Source organism: Microcaecilia unicolor, chromosome 1 (assembly GCF_901765095.1).
Source record: "Microcaecilia unicolor chromosome 1, aMicUni1.1, whole genome shotgun sequence".
In the NCBI taxonomy this organism is placed as follows: Eukaryota; Metazoa; Chordata; class Amphibia; order Gymnophiona; family Siphonopidae; genus Microcaecilia; species Microcaecilia unicolor.
The window spans coordinates 92,659,378-92,678,241 of NC_044031.1; the positions used below are offsets into that span (position 1 = coordinate 92,659,378).

Sequence of the window (18,864 nt, forward strand, 5' to 3'; positions counted from 1 at the left end):
TGTAAAGTAGTGCACGTGTTTGTATAAGAAGTGCTATTTCTAGTTTTGTTCAGGGCCAGCCTAAGGATATCTGACGCCCTTGGTAAATTTTAAACCATACTCCTCCCTCCCATTCACTGGGGGTGGCTGCAAACACTACCACCCATCCTTAGTCCAGAAACCCTTTTCTCTCTCTACCCCTCCTCTAGGTGGCCAGCATCTCTCCTTTCCCTTTTAACCACCCTTCCCCATTCCAGTATTTTCCCTAAATCACATCCAGCTTCGGGTCCATCATCTCCCCTTCTCCTTTCTAAATGCCCATGCTCTTCCCCATATCATTCCCCCTTCCATACCCTGGCCCCATGTCTAGCATCTTCTCCTTCATCATTTTCCACAGCTATTGCAAAGGTGCTGAGTGCCAGCGCTGACCTTTCAGTAGAGGTCCACACTCTAGCATTGCTACGTTCCCTCTTCCCAACAGGAACTCTACGCTGGTTGCAAAGAGCAAATAATCAAGAAACTTCAGACAGCTCAGAACACAGCAGGCTAGACTCATATTCGGTAAAACAAAATATGACAGTGCGAAACCCCTAAGAGAAAAGCTACACTAGCTCCCACTCAAAGAACGCATCACATTCAAAATATGTACCCTAGTTCACAAAATCATTCACAGAGATGCCCCAGCCTACATGTCAGACCTGATAGACTTACCACACAGGAATGCTAAAAAATCATCCCGCACATTCCTCAATCTTCACTTCCCCAACTGTAAAGGTCTAAAATACAAACTAACGCATGCGTCAACCTTTTCCTACTTGAGCACACAATTTTGGAACGAGCTGCCACGCAGCTTGAAAACGATCTACAAATTAACTAACTTGCGCAAACTACTGAAGACTCATCTCTTTAACAAGGCATACCACAAAGATCAACAAATGTGAATCCCTACACATATATCCAGAATTGTCTTACAACTTTTGCTTGTTACTCTACTATCATGTTTCATCACTATCATAGTACCCAAGATCCTTATGTTATACTAAATGTATATTCTCCTATACATTTCCATCATTCATGTTGTATTGTAAGCCACATTGAGCCTGCAAAGAGGTGGGAAAATGTGGGATACAAATGCAATAAATAAAATAAAACATGAATTGGGGAGGGCAAGGCAGCAGCGCTCAAGTACATGTCCTTACTGAAAGGTCTGGTGCTGAGAACCTTTTGCAGAGACCAGGAAGAGTTAGGGCTGCAGGTTGGGGAAAGGGATAAGTTGAGGGAGGAAGCTGAGATACTTCTGCAGCCCTTCAAATGTTGCTTCCCTTGGCTGACACCTAGTCCACCTAGTGGCAGGGCTGGCCCTGATTTTGGTCTTTGGAGAGAAAAGAGCATTATGAGTTTGCAAAGCATGACGATAATTTAACGTTTGTGTTCTACCCAAATTTAATAGTTTACCTTTAAAAAAAAATTACTTTATAGATGAGTCAGAGAGGATAAACCGTGGGTACTTTTTCCTTGCTGCTCCCAGTTTTGATTGTTAAACATTGTGCTGGAGCCTGAGCACAGCATTGATTTTTACAATACAGACGGTGTTATAGAAGTTTGTGTACTAGACTTGATGAACATTTTGCAGTTCTGGCTTCCTCTGTGGCAGCTGACCACATTTATCCCTATATGTATACTTCATGTAGGAAAATGTAGGGTCAAATAAGGTGAACTGTCAGAAACAGAGTTCACATGTAGACAAAGTAAAGAAACATGACAAGGAGAGAGAGACTGGAGTAGTAGAAATATATATTACTACAATGAATTCCCTTGGGCAACAAACAATAATTATTGGTTGGGACTTGGCTTGTCCCACCCACAATTCATTATTTTTCTCATTTAGGGCCTCTTTTACCAAGCTGCGCTAATGGTTCCTGCATTACCACACTGGGGACCGCTAGCGCGTTTTGTTAAAGAAGCCCTTAGTCTATGCATCCTCAGTAATAGTGAAGGGAGTCATTTGAAACAAACTTTTTTTTTTTTTTAAGTAGCTCCAGGTATATGTTACTGGAGCTGATTTATGGGGGAAAAAGGTTCAACTTTGAAGGCCAGCTTTTTTTTTTCTATGGCATTAATAGATTTTTTGTCAGTTGGGCAGTTCAGAAGCCTACTTCAGTTTAAGTAACTGATTTATTATTTGGAAAAAAATTCTGCATTCATATTTTCTTTATTCATTTGTGCTGTGATCTGTCTGTTGCTGTGCATGGCAGGTAGATATGCAGCCTAAAAATCCTACATATTCTCAAAACTGATTGAATGCATTTCTCTTTGATAGAAAGTTCTGGATTCCGAAGAACAAGTTTTAGTTATGTATCACCGATACTGGGAAGAATATAGTCGAGGAGCTGACTATATGGACTGTTTATACAGGTAACACATAGTTCTAAATTAACATCTGTACCAATTTTTTGTAGTACAAAACTGGCAGAAATGAATGGGGGAACATGTATAAATAAACATTTATTAACCTTTTTATATAATGAACATCTTCCTTTAATGACTTATCTAGGTAATCCACATTTTGGCGGGAAATTTGACATTAACGTTAGGATCTTGGACACTTGTTTCCCCTTTAGCAGCATTCTGATTTGGTTGTTCTTGCTGATGTTCAGGCTTACACTGGGTGGCTGCAAGTATAACAAAGTCCTAAATGAATCTCTGCTTGCCAGACCAAATTAGGGAAAAAGATCTGGGTATAACAGTAAGTGAAGAGGATCTCTGAACACTAGATAGGCATTTTGTAACATACGTTCTCCGAGGAGAAGCAGGCTCAATATTCTTACATGTGGGTCGTCGTCCGCAACGGCCCAGAAGACTGAAGAAACTTTTCAAAGCTCTGGAAATCTCCCAAGTGTTCCGTCGCGCGGGCCGACCCACCGTGCATGTGTGGGCAGCTTCCCGCCCGCGATGCGATCAGTTTTCTTTCCTCCGCGGTTCTAAACGGTCGGGCTTTTTTTACCACTGTAGTATTCGGCTCAGGAGACGACGCAGTGTTTATAGCTGTTTTCTTTTTTTCTTTTTTTCTTTTTTCCTTTAATTCATTATTATTACTTAAAAAAAAAAAAGTTTCCCTTAGTTTTTTCTTAGTTTTTTCTTCATCCTTTTAAGTTTCCTTTATTTTCGTTGCGGCCGCCTTTTAGGCTGCTCGTCGGGGTCTCTTCCCTTTTTTTGTGCCCTTTTTCATTGGCACCATCGAGCCTTTTGATTTCGCAGACGCTATTTTCCCGCCCATGTCATTGAAGCCTCCCAGCGGCTTCAAGCGTTGTACTCGCTGCAACCAGACCATCTCGAGCACCGACCCTCATGCGTGGTGTCTTCAGTGTCTTGGGCCCGACCACTTTCCAACTTTTTGAAAGCTGTACAAGTTGATGAAAAAGTGGACCCAAGTGGCTCGAGAGGCTCAGCGTGAGAAACATTTTTCTGAGCGGTCCGGTCCTTCGACGTGGACATAGGCACCAAGGGCATCGACATTGACGTCGAGGGAAGCAGCGACACCGGGAGTGCAGGTAATGGCTGCAGAGAGACTGCATCGAGCTGGAAGCAGTGACGCATTGAGTGGGTCTCCACCCATCTCGGGGCCTCCTGCTATGCAGGCCCCCCGGGACCGACCTTTGTCGGACCCACCCCCGAGAAGACGTGTGGATTCCACGTCATCTTCATCGGTACCGAGGAGTCTCGATGACGGGCGTTGAGCGAAGGCGAAGTAGCATCGTCATCGATCTCCTTCCAGACATGGTACCGAGAGCTCCGGGGAGCCGAGGGGGTTGGCACCCGAGAAGCGTCGGCGCCGGAAGGATCGCTCACCCTCCATTCAGGAGGTGCCGATGCGTCGGTCGTCTGGCAGTTTGTTACCGGCTCTCGAGCCCCTCAGATTCTGGCACCGACTCCTGCACCGGCCCCACAGCCTTTTCCAATGGCAGCTCTCGACGAGCAGATCCATGCCCTTCCAGAGCTTCTGGAAGGGCTGCTTCGTCAGTCGGCCTCGGTGTCGGAGGTGCTTGCGCCTCCCATACTGACTGCAGAGACTGCATCTGGGCCATCACCTCTGAGGAGGTCCCCGCCCTCGGTGCCGCTTGCCACCCGGGTCGACTCCCCCTCGACGTCGGTGGAGGAAGCTTCACCGGAGTCCAGGCAGGGGTCGACTTCTCGACATCCACAAGGTCGTCGATCCTCGACGTTAAGACAGGCTCGGCTTCGGGGTACTCTTAGGGAGCTTTTGTCCGATACCGAAGAGGAGCGCTCGTGGGAAGCAGAGGAAGACCCCAGGAACTTTTCAGAGGAAGAGTCTTGTGGGCTTCCCTCTGATCCTACTCCACCGATTGAAGTAAGGATGTCTCCACCTGAGAGTCTTACTTTCTCATCCTTTGTATGGGAAATGTCTAAGGACATTCCGTTCCCTATGGAGGTTGTGGATGAGCCCAGGGCTGAGATGCTCGAGGCCCTGGATTATCCTTCTCCACCTGCAGAGATTGCAATGGCACCCCTGCACAATACACTCAGGGAAGTGCTGATGCGGAATTGGTCTTGCCCTCTTTCTAATCCAGTGGTTCCCAAGAAGTCCGAGTCCCAGTACAGAGTCCATGGAGAGCCTGTAATGATGAATGCCCAACTTCCTCACGATTCCATGGTGGTGGACTCTGCTCTCAGAAGAGCCAAGAGTACTAGAGACTATGCCTCAGCGCCCCCAGGCAGAGAATCTAGAACCTTGGATTCTTTTGGGAGGAGAACGTATCAGGCTATGCTGCTCGCTGCCAAGATCCAAACATACCAGCTCTACACGAGCATTTACTTACGGAACTCGGTGAGGCAACTGTCCAGTTTAGTTGAAGTACTTCCTCCAGAGCTTGCTTAACCTTTTCACCAGGTGGTCAGGCAGCAGAAGGCGTGTCACAAATTTCTGGCCAGGGGGTCTTACGACACTTTTGATGTGGCATCCCGAGTAGCTGCTTAAGGTATAGTGATGCGCAGACTCTCATGGCTGCGTGTCTCGGACCTGGATCAGAAGACCCAGCAGCGAATGGCGGATGTTCCTTGCCGAGGGGATAATCTCTTTGGAGAAAAAGTAGAGGATATGGTCGATCAGGTGAAAAAGCATCATGATGCCATGAAATTCTCTCTACCGCCGAATGTCTTCTGTTACTGCCTCCTCATCCAGGAGGTTTTTTGGAGGGAGGAGGAGTGCTTCCTATTCCTACAATAGGCGTAGGTACAATCCTGCCTCTCGGCAGCCGGTTCAGGCTCAGTTCCAGCATGTGCGTTCTCGTCAACGCCGTGCGCCGAAGGCCCCTAGGGCTCCCCAGCAAAAGCAAGGGACAGACTTTTGACTGGCTTCCAGAAAGCATAGCCGCAGTAAAAGTATCCGTACCGGGCGACTTGCCTTTCGGGGGGAGGTTGATATTTTTTCACCAAAGGAGGCCTCTTATAACTTCCGACATGTGGGTTCTTCAAATAGTCCGGTTAGGATACACACTCAATCTGGCATCCAAGCCTCCAAATTGCCCACTGGGAGCTCAATCCTTCAGCTCCCAGCACAAGCAAGTACTTGCAGAGGAGCTATCCGCCCTTCTAAAGGCCAATGAGGTCGAACCCGTTCCACCAGGGGAAGAAGGGCTGGGATTCTGTTCCAGGTACTTCCTTGTGCAAAAGAAAACAGGGGGGATGCGTCCCATCCTAGACCTAGGGGCCCTGAACAAATTCCTAGTCCGAGAAAAGTTCAGGATGGTTTCCCTGGGCATCCTTCTTCCCATGATTCAGGAAAACGATTGGCTATGCTCTCTTGCTTTAAAGGATGTTTACACTCACATCTCGATACTTCCAGCTCACAGGAAGAACCTTCGATTTCGACTGGGAACTCAGCACTTTCAGTACTAGCATCTGCGCCCAGGGTCTTCACAAAGTGCTTGGCAGTTGTCGCAGCATCTCTACGCAGACTGGGAGTGCATGTGTTCCCTTATCTTGACGATTGGCTGGTGAAGAACACTTCAGAGGCCGGGGCTCTACGGTCCATGCAGATGACTATTCAACTGCTGGAGCTATTGGGGTTTGTAATAAATTATCCCAAGGCCCATCTTGTTCCAGTGCAGAAATTGGAGTTCATTGGAGCTCTGTTGGATACACAGATGTCTCGAGTTTATCTTGATTATTGCAATGGCATCTACTCAGGGTGCAAAGATGTGCTTCTGAAAAAACTACAGACAGCTCAGAATATGGCTGCCAGGCTCATTTATGGTGCATCTAGATTTGAAAGTACAAGGCCTCTGCGAGAGAAACTGCACTGGCTTCCTGTCAAAGACCGTATCACTTTTAAAATTTGTGCTCTGGTGCATAAAATCATCTATGGTGAAGCCCCTGCATACATGGACACCCTAATCAACTTGCCACCAAGGAACTCCCACAGATCCTCACGAACGTACTTAAACCTCCATTACCCAGTATATAATGGACTTAAATACAAAAGCACCTATGCATCAACTTTCTCCTACTCTAGCGCTTATCTCTGGAATGAACTGCCTAAACTGGTAAAACTTACTACTGATCACCCTACTTTCAAAAAGCACCTCAAGACCTTTCTATTTGGCAAAGCGTATGCACCACTCCCGCCAGGCATCTCTTCCTTCTGATCTGTCTTACCCCGGTGTCACATTACTCACCTCTGCTCTTTCTCTTTTACTTTACCTCGCTTTGCCGTTTCCCCATTATACTTTTAGGACATTAATTGTTTGACCCCTGACATGCTGTGTTTTTATGTAGATTGTTGTAAGCCACATTGGGCCTGCCCATGGGTGGGAAATTGTGGGATATAAATGCTGTAAATAAATAAATAAAATATGCTACCTTTTACAAGTGTACAGGTGGTTTACAATCAACGGTTAGTTAAATATTAAAAAACAATATAACATTAAAATCACACACACACACACACACACACACGAACATTACCAGTCTTGTCAAATAATAAATGTGATATCCTGTGAGTAATTCTCCTTAACCAATACTGTTTATTTCTCCTCTTTCCTGCATGATCTCTGGGGCATCTTCTTTCCCCCTTGCATTTCAGTTGATTTACCCCCGTTTACAAAGCCACTCGGCAGTGCTGATACAACCCTTTCAAAGTGAATGGGCTATGTCGGCATTAGTGCAAGGGCGGCTGCTAGCGCGGCTTTGTAAACAGGGAGTTAATGTTGACATAAGTAGTTACTCCTCACCCCCTTTTTTCATCTCTATCCCTCCTAAATAGATTGTACTTTACTTACTTTACTTCTTATGAATAGCAACATACCCAAAAGAGTTCAGTGCGATTTACATAAAAATAACTAGACATTCCAGGAATATAATCCCAGTTTCAATAAAAATACATTTTTCTTCCAATTAGTTTAAAACATACTTTTCAGACAGGTTTTCAAAGTTTTGTGAAACATTTTATAAAAAGAAATAGACCTTATTTGAATTGGAATAAAGTTTCACCACTTCACTGTCAAATATGTTAGTGAGGCATTATGTTACAATACACAAGGGTACTCCACAATAACAAGGAATCTCCAAATCATAATAGTTCATATTTATTTATTTTATTTATTTGTAGCATTTGTATCCCACATTTTCCCACCAATTTGCAGGCTCAATGTGGCTTACATTTGCCGTAATGGCGGTCGCCATTTCCGGGTAACAGTATAACATATGGTATTATGTTAAGGTGCATACCTATATGGTAACATAGATGGAACATAATATACATGGAACAGTTCATGGTGTATATATATATATACCATGTGCATACATACATGATAAAGAGGAATACATTATGGTATTACATGAAGGTTCCTGAGTGATAATTGAATTATAACATACATTAGGTCATCGACAATGGAGACATTCGATATAAGGATTGAAGTGATAGTTCTTGTTCACTAATAGCTAAGAGGTTAATCAATCAGGTATGATTAAATAAGATTTCGGTAGTATCTGGTTCGTTTATAGTCTTATTATGTCATATTTAAGATGGTTGTTTGTGGTATGCCTTTTTGAATAGTGCAATCTGCTTAAGTGCAAGGGTCTGGGACCAAAGAAATGCATGCAGTTAGCCAGAGTGTGCACTTAACCGTTGTGACCCAAAGAAGCTTGACATCTGATAAACATATATACAGTACTGTTATTATACATACAGTATACAGTCTCCGTTAACTGACGTTAGGCTTACTTGAAGTAATCAGTTATAGACCTCTGTACACTATTGGGTCTGTGAGTTCCATAGACTACGTCTGCCAGATGGTAAAAACTGTCATAGCACTGACATCCAGTGGCCTCTAGATAGGCCCGCACGGTGTTGAGACTCTCCATCGCTCTTGCAAAAGTGACAGAAGGAGGTTGTTGAATTTCGTCAGCATGTGCCTCGCCGCTCATTTCATCCTCTGTGTCATCATGAGCCGTTGTTGCCTGCGTGTAGGCTCATATCTGGACATCAGTGCTGTCGTCAGCTGTTTGTAGATCGAAATCAACAGCTACTTAGCGATGAAACTCCTCTTCAGTAACACCGGCTGGGATGTCAATAACCTGTTGATCTGACGCGTTTGCAACAGCTGCATCTGTTTCGTCCCTCTCCACATCCTTAACATAGCTTGCCCGCTTGTAGCAGTTCACTATGGTTGCTTGTGTAACATGACTCCAGGCTTCTTTCTGCATATGTAGGGAATCCAGCAGTGATAGGTTACGAGCCAGTTCAACAGCATGTTTATCCTTGCCAGTCTGGTCATCCATAACGTTCATTAGACGATGTAGCACAAGAGCCTGATAATGTTGTTTGAAATTGGCTATTATGCCCTGATCCATAGGTTGGATCAGAGAGGTAGTGTTTGGTGGCAGGAAGACCACCCTGACGTTAGACAGCCTGACATCATCCCTGTGTGCAGCACAATTATCACAAAGCAACAAATTCTGACGCTTTTGTGCACTGCATTCTAGTTAACTTCTTTAGCCACTGCTTCCAAATTTCCCCAGTCATCCATGAATTTGCATTAGCCTCGTATGACACAGGAAGTCGCTTAACTTTCTTGAAGCAACAGGGCTGTTTGCTCTTTCCAATGACGAGGGGTTCCAACTTCTCATTCCCATCCATATTGCAGCAAAGGAGGATCGTCAGTCGGTCCTTCGACATTTTACCTCCAGTAGTTTCAGCATGTTTGAATGCAAGTGTTCCATCAGGAATTGCTCGCCAATAGAGACCGTTTTCGTCAGCATTGAAAATGTCACAAGGTGCAAACTCGTTCAAGATGGTAGGAAGAACTGAAACAACCCAATTTTCAGCACCAAAGTCATCAGCGTCTTGTTTCTCACCATGCTGTTTTTTCAATTTTATGTTCCTCTCCTTCCATCTTTCCAACCATCCAACAGTGGCTTTGAATTCAGTTAGTCCAAGATTTTCAGCTAGCTGGTTAGCTTTCTCCGTAAGCAGTGGACCACTGACAGGAAACTGTCTGCTCCTGACTCGAGAAAACCACCGAAGAAGAGCATTTCTCTACCCTCCTCAGTTTTCCCGCCCGTTTTCATTTTCATTGTGGATTCTGTATTGTTTTGCCAGTCTTCCAGAAGCTGGTCTTTCTGCTTCAAGATACGTGAAATTTTACTGGGATGACACCATCTCCTTTAACAATAGATGCTGACTTTGTTTTGTTTCTAATTTTTAAGAATTCTATTCGTTCAGCCAGTGTTTAAAGTCTTACAGTTCCACCGCGACGACGAGGAGTCCTCCAGTGTACACTCTAACATTCTTTGCTATTCTGCCTGTGGCAGTTAAAGGGGCAGTAATTGAAACTCGTTGGGTGTCATGCGCCAATCGGCTTCCATATTCTGTGCGCGTGCCTTATGCGGAGTCTTTCCTGCAGAGGGAGCGGTCTTGAGCCATGCCTATAAGCGATCTTGCACTTTATCAGTGGTGCGCTATAAACCGAAGTTTGTCCCCATAGAAATTGATGGTGCCAAAAACGGGACCGAAGTATGGCATGCAATTAAACAGAGCATGCGCTTATCTAACGTGCACTAAATGGAGTGCACTTAAATGGAGTGCACTGTATATGTAATAAGCTGAACTCACATCAGAACTAAAGATAGAAATAGAAATAAAGATAGAGGAAGGAAAAAGACCTCATAAGTGTGCGGTACTTCAAAACTGCACGGACGACAAACTATTCATTGGTCTGAAAAAACCTCCTAAAAACACTTCTCTTTATTCTATAGCAAAACTTTTTTTTTAGTTTTCAATTTTTCTTTTATTTGTATCTTTAGTTCTGATGTAAGTTTAGTTTATTATATATAGACTAATTTTTTGAAAGTTATTTGCTAGTTATGTCCACCATTTTGAATCTAAAGTTCTCTTTTGCCAGGCCATGCTGGCGATTCCCACTCAGCATTGGCGATGAAGCCCATTCAAATGAACACCACCAAACTGCTCCTAATAATTTACTCGTTATCCCTAATTCACCACACACTAACCACCCCTCTCACAGATACCCACAACATTACCCCACACATACACAAGCTCACCGACTACCCAGATACAATACACTCTCGCCAAAATAGCAACAACCAAACAATGGAAGAACTACTATACGCGGACAAACTCAATACAAAGGACAAGGACTGGACACGACAAACCCATACTACAAGAGATAGACAATAACAAAAATCATCACAACTTCAAACCCAACTGACCCCCTACCAACAATCAAGTCTATCCCTCTGGCAGTCAAACTAATAGAAAGTATGGTAACCAAGCAGCTTACCGAATACTTAAACAAATTCCCAATATTAAATGATTCACAATCAGGATTTCGATCCAACCACAGCACCAAAACAGTACTAATCACTCTCCTAACCAAATTCAAACAAGCAATTGCAACTGGCAATAGTGTACTTCTCCTACAATTCGGCATGTCCAGCACGTTTGACATGGTAAGCCATAAAATACTTTTAAACATCCTAGAATACTTCGGGATTGGAGGAAGCATACATAGTTGGATCAAAGGCTTCCTAACCGCAAGAACATACCAAGTGATTTCAAATTCGAATACATCATCACCATGGAAACCAGAATGCAGAGTACCCAAGGATCACTGCTTTCACCGACTCTTTTCAACCTAATGATGACACCTCTAGCCAAATCGCTATCCAACCAAGGCCTTAATCCCTACATCTACGCAGATGATGTCACGATCTACATCCCCTTCAAACACGATCTAACAGAAATCACAAATGAAATCAAACACAGCCTCCAAATCATTAATTCATGGGCGGATGCATTTCAATTAAAGCTCAAAACAGAAAAAACACAATGTCTCATCCTCTCATCACAATATAACAAGAACAAATCCACCACTATAAACACCCTAAACTACACCCTTCCTGTTTCAGATAGGCTAAAAATTCTCGGAGTCACAATTGACCGAAACCTCACACTAGAAAGCCATACGAAAAATACAACAAAGAAAATGTTCCATTCAGTGTGGAAACAAAAGAGTAAAACCTTTCTTCCCAAGGGAAATATTCCGCAGCCTGGTACAATCAATGGTGCTAAGCCACCTACGCCAAACCCCTAAGAGAAAAACTACACTGGCTCCCACTTAAGAACGTATTGTGTTCAAGATTTGCACTCTGGTTCATAAAATCATTCACGGCGAGGCCCCGATCTACATGTCAGACCTCATAGACTTACCAACCAGGAATACAAAAAGGTCAGCATGCACATTCCTGAATCTCCACTACCCCAGCTGCAAAGGACTAAAATATAAATCAACATATACATCCAGCTTCTCCTACATAAGCACGCAACTATGGAATGCACTACCAAACACCATAAAAACAATGCATGACCTAACTAGCTTCCGAAAATCACTAAAAACCAACCTGTTCAATAAGGCATGCCACAATGATCCATCCTAAACGCCAGAAACAAAACTTATACCAGAACTGGACAAAATCGAACTCTCTATACTGGACTGCTTCAGTTACTCTGTCACGAATGAACTCTAATTCAATACCACTCTGTTTCTCATTCCGAATATAAATTCTCTACACTTGACTGCTTAATCTACTCTGTCACTTATGAGCTTTAATGCAATACCTCCTGTATTTCTCATTCCGGAAATGGCGATCGCCATTACAGAATAATGTAAGCCACATTGAGCCTGCAAATAGATGGGAAAATGTGGGATACAAATGCAACAAATAAATAATAATAATAATCATCATCATCATTTGAGAAGTTGGCTTCTATGGTCCTGTGTAAAGTCTCTTGATTCTTGCAAGTAAGTGTGACAGGCCTCATCAGTCTTTCTGTCAGATCTTTTGTTCGGAACAATGCTCCTGTAGCATATATATGATAAGCATCAGTGAAGTCTTCACTGACTTCACTTTGAAGGTGAAATCATGTGTCAGCTGTACTGTTTTTCAGAGGCCTTTAGTCAGGTCAACTTAAGTTAACTGAATTGTGGGTACAGCATTTTGCAGTGCTGACAACACTGTAGGTTTAAAAAACAAACTAAACTATCCTGATCTTTTAGAAACCAACTGGACCAAATTCTTCTTATATGAACACCTTTTAGTTAGATTCACAACAGCCTAGTGTACTGTATGAGGTACTAACCTGTGATACCACAGTAGTACAGGTTAGTGACTTGCACGGCAGATTGTGTTTTCTTTGCTGTAGCTGGGAATGTTGCAGTTTTCTGGCTTCAGCAGTGCAAAGAGGCCAGTGGTGTCATGAACAGCCCTTCCCAATCTCCCCCCCCCCCCACCCCCTGATACATCAGTACCATTTTCAGCACTGACAGGGTAAGAACAACTGTGAAGTACTCCTGAAACTCTTCATTAGCTACCGGGGGAAACCCCTGGGTGGTGGTGGATTTTCAGAAGGGGCTTTCTAGAAGTGGGGTGCATTTAGAAGGTGATGTCAGGGGTGGCAGTTTTAATTGATTCCATCACCTTCCCCTTCAAGATGCACAGTACTCCTTGGAGAAGCATAATGCCAGCTGAAAGTTGGGTTTGTCTATGAATATCACAGCTTGCATGATTTCAAGGAAGCTGTGTTCATTTTGTATTATGATGTGCTGCTTTGCATGTATTTGCATACTTAGCACTGAGTTATTAACCTCTGCTGCACTAAAAACATTAATTCAGGGAAAAAGCATACAGTTTTACCATATGTGTGTTATTTGGGGAGGGGGGGGAGTGTTCTCTTAAATCATACTAATAACTATGACCTTTTGTCATGTTTTGCTTTGATATAAGCAGTTTCTCAAAAGTGAGCATTCAAAGCCAAGTGAAAACGTGCAATGAAGCACATGTATCCTCTGTCTTTGGTTATAATTCAGCATTATTAGCTGACTTGCCCTAACTGCTGATATTTGTCATTTCTATAAAATTGACTAGTTCAGTTGAATAGTCATTATGTAAGTGTTCTTTCTCTGACTTTCCACTGGCTTTGGTTTGTTTTCATAGGTATTTGAACACACAGTTTATTAAGAAGAACAGACTGACAGAAGCTGATATGCAATATGGTTATGGTGGAACAGAAATGAACGAACCGCTGATGGAAATTGGAGAGGTTGGTATTCCCTACTGCTTTAGGATGGAGGATTTAGCATTTTAAAAAGAGATGGGAAGGGAGAGAAGAGTTAGTAGTTTGCTTCTTTGTTTTCTCTAAGGACACTTGTAATTTCAGTTACATTGCCTTTACTGTGAGGTTTTCTGAGGTAGTCATTTGGTTAGTGCTACTACTACTACTAAATATTTCTGTAGCATTATGAGCCATACACTGCATAAATATAAAGACAGTTCCTGAACCTTGAGGCTTACAGTATATCTGAGATACATAAGACCAATAATTTTCTTGTAATCACTTACGTGTTACTATGAGAGGGCCAAGATTGCAAGAATGAAGCCAGCCAATATTAATCCGATGGCAATCACCATTTTTTTTAAATGCCAGCTTGCTGATGGAATTAAAAAAAAAATCTATATTTAGTGCCAGTATTTGTATGTTATATGTTTTTTAAAATATTTTTTACCGCCCACCAGGGAGGTGGCAATCAACGGAAAACATCTTCACTGAATTTGTATCTAACATATGCACTAAATTTGATAATGTCCTTCTAATAGGGGACATAAACTTATACTTAGATAATCAGAATACCAGTAATACAAAAAATTTACTTGACTTTTTAAACTACTGGCAACTCACACAACCATTCAGCCATACCTCTCACAATAAAGGTCACTTGACCTATTAGCCTATAAATTTGCAAGCAACAACAACTTTCATCTAAGTAACCATACTTGGTCTCAAACTCCCTGGTCAGGTTATAGTAAACTCGAGTTTTCCCTCTATTGGAGGGAAAATACAAAATCAGTAAAAAATAAAAGTACTATGATTCCTCACAAAACTACAGGAAACATAAATACCATAACGTTCTGGTCTAACGTCTTGAATAATCCTGCTCTTCTTCCAGCAAGACAGTAACAACTTCATAATTAAATGGGATGACATATGTGAAAATATCTTAAAGAACATAGCTCCCCTCAAATCTACATCCAAACCAACCCAGAAAATGTCAGCTTTGTTTAATCAATATATCCTTCTTTTGAAAAGAAAATGTAGAAAACTGGAAATAAAATGGGCTAAAGACAAATGAAACGAAAACAAATTATTTTGGAAAATTGCCATCAAAACATATAAAAATGAGATCAAAATTGCAAAAGCTCAATACTATAACAAAATAATCGATGGTAATTTTCTTAATGGAGGAGTAGCCTAGTGGTTAGTGCAGCGGACTTTGATCCTGGGGAACTGGGTTCGATTCCCACTGCAGCTCCTTGTGACTGTGGGCAACTCACTTAACCCTCCATTGCCCAGGTACAAAATTAGTACCTGTATGTATGTAAACCACTTTGAATGTAGTTGCAAGATACCACAGAAAGGCGGTATATCAAGTCTCATTTCCCCTTAATACCAGTAAACCTTTCAATCTGATAAATGCCTAAATAAATAAATTATCCACAAAAGAAATAAGCACAACCACAGAGTCTCCACCAACAGCAGAGCAACTGGCTACTTTTTTCAAACACAAAAATAGTTAAAATCAGAGGAATCCTCAAATTAAAAGTCAACCATCAAGATATTTACGAAAAAAACAGTCAGACACACATTCAGGAATAGCCATCAACAGAATCTGGTCTTCCTTCCAACTACCAACCCATGACACAGTAAAACATTGCCTCCTAAAATATTCAAACTTGCAATGCATACTAGATCCTTGTCCTAGTTACCTTATGAAGGAAGCTCCTAATATATTCATCAATCTGCTTCATCAGCATGTCTCCTTCCACGGCACTTTCCCTGATAATAGATTTTCAGGATATCCACAATGAATATATATGATCTTGATTTGCATACACTGCCTCTATTATATTCAGATCTCTTTCATGCATACTCCATTTTGGATATCCTGAAATCCTGACTGGCAAGGGATACCAGCGACATAACGTAACCAAAGACCGTAACTGGACATATCTTAATCCTTCCTCTCCCTCTCTAAGTTCCCCCTAATGGTCTTTACCATACATGTACCTCAATATCACCTTGTTCATACCGGAATCGGCTAACGCCGTTTACGGTACTATGTAAGCCACATTGAGCCTGCAACAAGGTGGGCAAATGTGGGATACAAATGTAGCAAATAAATAAATGTAACAAATAAATAATAAAGGTTCTATTATCCTAACACCATAACAAAAAACAGTTCAATCACCATAACTGATGTAAGAAACTACAGACCAGTAGCCTCCATTCCATTGATGATAAAGGTGATGGAAGGAATAGTATCAGCACAAACTATGGCCTACCTTTCACATTTCTCCCTACTACACAAATCGCAATCAGGTTTCAGACCATGCTATAGTACTGAGACTGTCCTTACTACCCTAGTATCAAATCTCAGAAAAGAAATTAGCATAGATCTTAATAATGCAGTTTGATATGTCTAGCACATTCAATGTACTAGATCATAATATTCTACTAAACAACTTTGGTATATGTGGCACAGTCCACAAGTAATTTCAAGGATTCCTGAAATCAAGACCTTACAAAGTGAAAATGAAAGGAACCTTATCCTCTCCTTGGTCTCTGGACTGTGGCATCCTTCAGGGTTCTCCATTATTGCCCTTTCTGTTTAATGTAATGATGTCACCACTAGGCAACAGACTAGAAACAAGAGGATTCAAAACATTCATATAGGCCGACAATGTTACCATATACATAACCTTCAAAAAGAACAGTCAAGACATCTTACAAAAGGCAAAACTTGTCTTAAATTTGATGGAAACCTGGACCTCAGAATCCAAACTAAAGCTAAATAAAGAAAAAAATAAATTCATGGTCATTACCAACCTATTTGACTAAAACAACTATAACCGTTTCACAATTGACAACATGTCATTCCCCATTGACAATTTGAAAATTCTAGGTATAGACAAACATTTAACATTTGATACTCAAGTTTCCTCAGTAATCACAAAATCTTTCAGGTCTTTTTGGAAACTAAAAAGGATCAGACCCTATTTATCATCAGAAACATTCGGACTATTGGTACAATCATTAAGATTATCCAAGTTTGATTATTGTAATGCCATATATGCTGGCTGTAAGGAGTACCTGTTGAAAAAAACTGCAAACGGCTCAAAACACTGCAGCCAAGTTCATATATAAAATCTCTCATTTTGAAAGTGCCTCCCCTTTATTAATCAAATTGCACTGGCATCCCATCAAAGCAAGAATCACCTTCAAATTATGTATCTTTATCTTTCAAATACTAAATAACACAACTCTAGACTATATGGTACTATTAATAAAGTTACCTCAAAGAAACACTAAATATGAGGCAAGAAACTTATCTCAGACTCAGTGGTGTAGCCACAGGTGGGCCTGGGTGGGCCAGGGCCCACCCACTTAGGGTTCAGGCCCACCTAACAGTAGCACACGTTTAGTGGTAGCTGGTGGGGATCCCTAGCTGCACCAGCTGAAGACGTCCCCCTGATGGTAATGAAAACGCTACTCTCCTTGATACTGGCACCTGCGCATGCTCAGTCTTCAGCGCATGCCTGCTGCAGACTGCCAAGGTGGAAAGAAGCGTTTTCCCGTCAGCTGAGATATATATATATTTTTTTGGTGGTGGTGCAGGGGGGGAGGGGAGAACACTTGGTGCCCACCCACTTCTTGCCTAGGCCCACCCAAAATCTGTTGTCTGGCTATGCCCCTGCTCAGACTACACCTCCCAATACACCTCCCAAATTGCAAAAAAAATGATCTGCAAAACTGCCCAATCTGCAGACTTCACTTACCTATGAACCAAAAGGTGGAACTCCTTACCACCCAAAATAAGGAATATACTAGATTCTGCAAACTCCTCAAATCATTCCTAATCAAACAAACCCTCACAAAGAACAACCATATTTCAAACAATTAATTATTTCCTGAATAGGTTATTCTCCGAGGACAAGCAGGCTGCTTGTTCTCACTGATGGGTGACGTCCACGGCAGCCCTGAGGTCCGGAAATCTTCCTAGCAACAAACGTTTGCTAGAGCCTTCAGTTGCACACGGGCGTGGCCATCTTCCCGCCCATCGCGCAGGAACATCAGTTTCTTTTTGTCCGCGATTGAGAGAGACTGAGTTTTGGTCCCTCTCAGCATATCCTGAAAAGCCTTCGGTTTTTTCGTTGCGATTTTTGCATTTTTCCTTCTCTCTTCTTTGGCTCTGTTGAGCTGTTATTTAAAAAAAAAAAAAAAAAAAGTAAATTCCCTTAGACTTTTAGTTTGTGCGGGCTAAGTTTCGTTTCGCTGCCGTTGCAGCCGTCTTAGGTTCCCTTTTTTGTGCCTTTATTTTTGGCACCATCGACAACTTTGACTTCGCCGCCGCTATTTTTCCATCCATGACATCGAGGATTCCCAGCGGCTTCAAGAAGTGCGGTTGCTGCAACCGGGCAATCTCGGGTTCTGATCCACACGCATGATATATTCAGTGCCTTGGGCCCGAACATCGCCCAGCCGCCTGTAAATTGTGTCTCAGTCTCAAGAAGCGGACACAAGCGACGAGACAAGCTCAATGGGACTGTCTGTTTGGAGCTTTGCCCGGTACTTCGGCGTCGACAGAGGTACCGAGTTCGGCGGTGTCGATGTCGGCACCGGAGTAAGCATCGACCTTGGGAGTGCAGGTAATGGCTGTCCGCAGACCACTGCACTCTGGGAGTAGTGAGCCGTCGAATGGGTCTCCACCTGTCTCGAAGGCTCCAGCTTCGCAGGCCCATCGGGACCGACCATCTTCGGACCCGACCCCAAGGAGGCGTTTGGATTCGACGTCCTCCTCGTCGGTACCGAGGGGTACTGATGCCGTGCCTCGGGCGAAGGCCAAGAAGCATCGGCACCAGTCTCCTTCTCGACATGGTACTGGGAGCTCCGGGGTGTCGAGGGAATTAGCACCTGAGAAGCGTCGACGCCGGGAGGACCGCTCCCCCTCTATTCAGGAGGTGTCGATGCATCGGTCGATGGACAGCCCAGTACCGCCTCCTCGTCCATTGCAGGTTCTGTCTCCGACTCCTACACCGGCTTCCCTGCCTTTTCCGGTAGAGACTCTGGACGAGCGCCTCCAAGCCGTTCTTCTGGGTCTCCTGGAAGGGCTGATGTGCCAGTCTGTACTAGTATCGACGGTGCTTGCGCCCTCTGTACCATTGGCAGAAGCGCCGGCTGGCTCCTTGCCTGTGGTGAGGTCCCCGACACCAGTACTGCTTGCGGCTTCGGCT

The 18,864-nt window shown here is 43.0% G+C and overlaps 1 protein-coding gene across 1 annotated transcript in view; it reads left to right on the forward strand.

Annotated features, from left to right (window-relative positions):
* CUL2 (cullin 2) overlaps nt 1-18,864 on the forward strand; it is a 419,462-nt gene that overhangs the window by 165,993 nt on the left and 234,605 nt on the right. The window contains exons 6-7 of the mRNA XM_030199038.1: nt 2,300-2,394; nt 13,513-13,618. Coding sequence (XP_030054898.1) covers nt 2,300-2,394; nt 13,513-13,618 — 201 coding nt within the window. The remainder of the gene's footprint in view (nt 1-2,299; nt 2,395-13,512; nt 13,619-18,864) is intronic.